This window comes from Cibotium barometz, chromosome 20 (genome assembly GCF_041138505.1).
Source record: "Cibotium barometz isolate CiBa-2024 chromosome 20, ASM4113850v1, whole genome shotgun sequence".
Classification (NCBI taxonomy): domain Eukaryota; kingdom Viridiplantae; phylum Streptophyta; class Polypodiopsida; order Cyatheales; family Cibotiaceae; genus Cibotium; species Cibotium barometz.
The window spans coordinates 51,432,408-51,436,899 of record NC_141065.1 but is presented as its reverse complement, the minus strand read 5'-3'; the positions used below and the strand labels follow the sequence as shown (position 1 = coordinate 51,436,899).

The 4,492-nt window shown below is 44.2% G+C and overlaps 1 protein-coding gene across 1 annotated transcript; it reads left to right on the top strand.

Moving 5' to 3' along the window:
• The first annotated feature begins 362 nt into the window (after nt 1-362).
• Nucleotides 363-3,952, top strand: LOC147628002 (putative protein phosphatase 2C 74). The gene is made up of 5 exons (XM_086814972.1): nt 363-1,879; nt 1,996-2,352; nt 2,462-2,579; nt 2,704-2,927; nt 3,332-3,952. Exons 1-5 carry the CDS (start codon nt 1,439-1,441, stop codon nt 3,494-3,496), a joined length of 1,305 nt encoding a protein of 434 aa, XP_086671098.1. The 5' UTR covers nt 363-1,438; the 3' UTR covers nt 3,497-3,952.
• The last annotated feature ends 540 nt before the right edge of the window (nt 3,953-4,492 follow it).

The following is a 4,492-nucleotide window of genomic DNA, read 5'->3' as shown; positions in this document are numbered from 1 at the left end:
CTGTGTCAAGATGGAAAGTGGATTACATCTACCCCTTCTCCCAAGGTATTTTGTGAGGGTAGTCTCTGCGGCCTCGACTGGGTGATAAGAGAGGCTTAAGGGAATAACCAATCGGGTGAGAGCGTCAAGCTACCGTAGCCAAACAAACTTGCTTTTCCCAATTTTCATGTTAGCACCCCTCTCCTTGGTGCTAAAGGTGTGAAAACAACCAATTAAGGTGGCAGAAGCAAGATTTGCATGCTTACTTGGCTTGGAAAACACCTTCGGCGTGGGAAAGCAAACCTGAAATTTCTTTTAAAAAAATAAAAAATAGAGAGTGGCTTGCGTGGATGTATTTTTCTTGCCTCAAATTTCATTGACCTGGCGGTGAGACATAGCCATCATACCATAGGCAACTTTGCTCAATTTCACCGTCGCCGAGCTTCGACGGAGCCATAGCCGTAGCCGACACTGCCCAATTTTACCGTCGCCGTGCTTTACAACAGACAGCAGATTCTTTTACCTAGCTGAAACGTTGCAGCCTTCCGTATTAAGGTTCTCTGGTCTGTGGTGGCTATGCCGCCTCTGTACTTAAGCCGTTCCTCTCTTTCCCTTCCCTTGCACTTTAAGGGTGAAAGACGCAAAAATCTGTGTTTTAATCGTGGGATCTGTACGGCACGCAGTAAAGAAAGGGCACCGTGCCACCGACGGATCTGTTTCTCATCTGAAATCTCTTCAAAAGGCCATAGCCAGTAGCAGCAGTAGCAGCAGCAGTTGCTTCAGATATATGGTAACTGTGAAAAGGAAGAAGAAGAAGAAGAAGAAGAAGAAGAGGAGGAGGACAAAGAAGAAAGAAGGGCAGCGGGCTGCATTCTGCATTTCCCTATTGTCCCACACCCACATTAGGTATCTCAAGCATCTGTTTTTCCTATCGTTCGAGGGAAGACTCAGACAGAGAGTTAACAGAAGGGTTTTAGGGGTTCCAACAGTAGAAGGGGGGCCGTTCCTATCTACTGCTTTCTTGCATACATGCTTTTCCCCCCATCCAAAGCACAGGACCCTATCCCCATGCATTATTTTGACGATCCATCAGCATAAGAGCTTCTTCCCATCCATCATTTAAAGAATAGAAGGTGTTCCAAGACCCTCATTCACACATACATACCCCTCCATAGATCATTTCGATTATACATATCCATATCCACTCCATACATATATATCCCCTGCATACCTGCTTCGACGATCTCTACATACTTAGCCCTACTCCCAGACTTTACTGGAGGGCACAGAAGGTCTTTGTCAACTAAAGCTCTTCCCCATCCTCAAATAGAGAGGACTTTCTAGGATTCCAATAGCAAAGCTCAACACCTAATCACGACCCAGGACCCCAAGGACCCGGCATTAGTGCATTCCTGTTTCCTTATCAGCAGATTTGCTTCGGATTGCATTGGGCAGAGTCATGTGTGAATGCCTGAGCTTCGTGACAGCATCCTGGAGTAGGTTCTGGAGGCCTGCTCTTGTACGCCTCTGCTTGAAAATCAGGTCATGGCCTCTCATCTACCCTGCCATTGAAGTTGAACTTCTGGAGGGAGGCAGGTTGGAGAGCCCTCCACCCCAAGGTGATGATGGCTTTCATCCGAATACTTCTGCCAAATCGGGCAGAAATGGGCCTGGCAAACATGCAACCTATGTGCTGAAGCATAAGCATCATCAGAGAAGCAAATATGTGGTTGCTGATTGCACGTCAAAAAAGAAAGCTGCAAATATGGTATCAGCAGACAGTATTCAGACGCAAAAACCACGAAGCCAATATGTATCAAATGGAGGAAGCAACAACATGTCTCTCTTCACAAAGCAAGGTCTCAAAGGTATCAATCAAGACGCCATGCTTGTTTGGGAGGTATGACTTCGAATGGATGGTTTTATACTAGACTGTAGATCTACTGCTTAAGCAAGTGATTCACCTGTAATTTGTCCAAGATTACGGATCTTATGGTAACTTGTGGTTTTTCACAGAAGTTTACTTCCCTAGAGAATGCTGTCTTTTGTGGGGTTTTTGATGGCCATGGCCCAGATGGGCACCTAGTTGCCCGGACTGTTAGAGACGTACTACCACAAAAGCTTGCATCTGCTTGGCAATCTCAGCAACAGGCTGCTAAAGAGATCGCATTCTCATCAGACGATAGTGAAACTGATAGCCTCAGTGAGGGAGAGAGCGACTTTTTGGGGGAGTTTTCTGGAGATCCTTCTCTGATCATGGCTTGGAAAGAGTCCTTTGTGACTGCATATAAGCTGATGGACAGAGAACTCTTGATAAATGACCATGTTGACTGTGTCTCCAGTGGAACTACTGCTGTTGCCCTCGTGAAACAGGTCGGTATGTCGGTATGTTGTTGTAATTTCAGGTATGTGATGCAGAAGTAACTGAGGATCTTAGTTTATGACTTGTTTTTTCTTAATGTAATGAATGTATATATCACAGGGCAATGACCTTATAGTGGGAAATGTTGGAGATTCAAGGGCTGTTTTAGGGATGAGAGCTAACGATGATTCCGTGTTGGCTTTGCAATTAACTGTTGATCTGAAGCCCAATGTACCTAGTAAGCCCCAACAAGATCCCAAGTTGTAAACACACGTGGTGCTGCTTTTTTAAAGCCATAGATAGATCTTCTTCACAAACTCTATGTAGCTTTCTAATGTGTTGATCTCAATGATGATGACCAGGGGAAGCTGAGCGAATCAAGCGATATAAAGGTCGTGTATTCGCCTTACGAAACGAACCCTCAGTGCATAGGGTTTGGTTGCCACGTCATAATGCACCCGGCTTGGCCATGGCAAGGGCTTTGGGTGATTACTGTCTCAAGAATTATGGTGTCATATCAGAGCCTGAAGTCACATACAGACGCCTGACAAAGAAAGACGAATTTGTCGTTCTTGCAACTGATGGGGTGCATATTCCATTTCTCCTTATATTGCATTAGAGCTGCCTCCCACCTTGACTAAGGGCGTTGGGAGATCTCAATTTTCCCACTTTTTGCTTTTAATTCTCCTTATATATTAAATGCCTACAGTGAAAGCTGATTGGTTAGTCATGCTAAGGAAGGCCCAAAATGAGGGTGACTGAGGGGTCACTTGCATGACTAACCAATCAGCTCGTACTGCAGGGATTTAGCAAAAGAAAAAAGTGGGATTTCCCAAGTCCCGAGTAAGTCGTCAAGGTCGGACACAGATCTTGTTAGTGTCTTTATTTTTCCCTGATTCTGACAGTAAGGAACTAGGTACAAGGGTAGTGAGCATGGGCAATGTGCTTTATGTGCAGCTTAAACACTGGTCTACACTGTTGTGCTTGTAGGTGTGGGATGTTCTAAGCAATGAGCAAGTTGTGGAGATAGTGGCGTCTACACCGGACAAATCCTTAGCTGCGAGGGCGGTAGTAGAAAGTGCAGTGCATATGTGGAAGTCCAAGCATGCAACCTCAAAGGTGGACGATTGTGCTGTTGTTTGCTTGTTTCTTTAATGCTATAAAATAATGCAATAAAATGATGGTAGTACGCACCAACAAGCCTTGCAAGCACCGAGGTGATTGCACATCTTCCAACTTCACAATTGCTTTACACGAGGTTGAGTTGAATTCTACTGTGCTCAATGCCAAAACAAGAATGCCAGTCAGGTGGACAGGTCCTGTAAATTCCAGTAGTTACACCCATCTAATGAATGTTCAAGTTTAGGAAATGGTGGGCGCCCAATTCTTTGTCAAGGATTGATACTGGACCCTGAGTCACCTCTTAGGATAGAATACCCAAAAAGCTTCAAGATTGCCCCCCTGCCCCCCCTCCCCCCCGCCCCCCCCCCCCAACACACACACACACCAATTCTTTGCATGTAACATAAGGCTTCCCAAAGTAATCAATGGGCTTGCACGGGCCTTATTAATAACTCTCGTCACCAAGCATATCGATTTTTTCATTGAGAACTTTTTTTTGGTGAAAGCTATGAGATTCTTTTGAAAATCTTGTAGTACCGACCTCATTGGTTGTTTATTGGTGTGTGTGTGTGTGTGTGTGTGTGTGTGGAAGAGAGGGAGGAGAGGGGGGAATATTTTGTTAATGTCATAGTTAAGCTAGTGGACCACATGTGAATCGTGAATCGGAGTGGGACTTTGAAACGTGATTTTCAACCTATTTGTATATCTTGCTATGCCAGCATGAGAGAAAGAAGAGGTTTTTTTTTTAAAAACAGACTAATGTGTATGGAAGGCCAAGACCTAATGAATAATATGAAGACCATGAAAGCCTTAACAGAGGGATTCCCATGAGTTTCCATGATACCCTCATGTGTCATGAACACCATATTAGAGAATTTAAAAAAATCTTAATTTTTATTTTGCAAGATTGGACAGAAGGGACCATGGTGAATCTTTTTAAGCTTTTGTCAAAACCCCATCATGTGACATATCATTGGAACGAGCTTACAAAGTAGGTTCTAAATGCACATTCTTTGATAATTTTTGAGT

Bases quoted from the DNA above. Each gene is read 5' to 3' on its own strand.
- LOC147628002 (XM_086814972.1), top strand. From the start codon at position 1,439: ATGTGTGAATGCCTGAGCTTCGTGACAGCATCCTGGAGTAGGTTCTGG. The intron at 1,880-1,995 runs GTATGACTTCGA...GGTTTTTCACAG, and splicing joins ACGCCATGCTTGTTTGGGAG to AAGTTTACTTCCCTAGAGAA. The intron at 2,353-2,461 runs GTCGGTATGTCG...TATATATCACAG, and splicing joins CTGTTGCCCTCGTGAAACAG to GGCAATGACCTTATAGTGGG.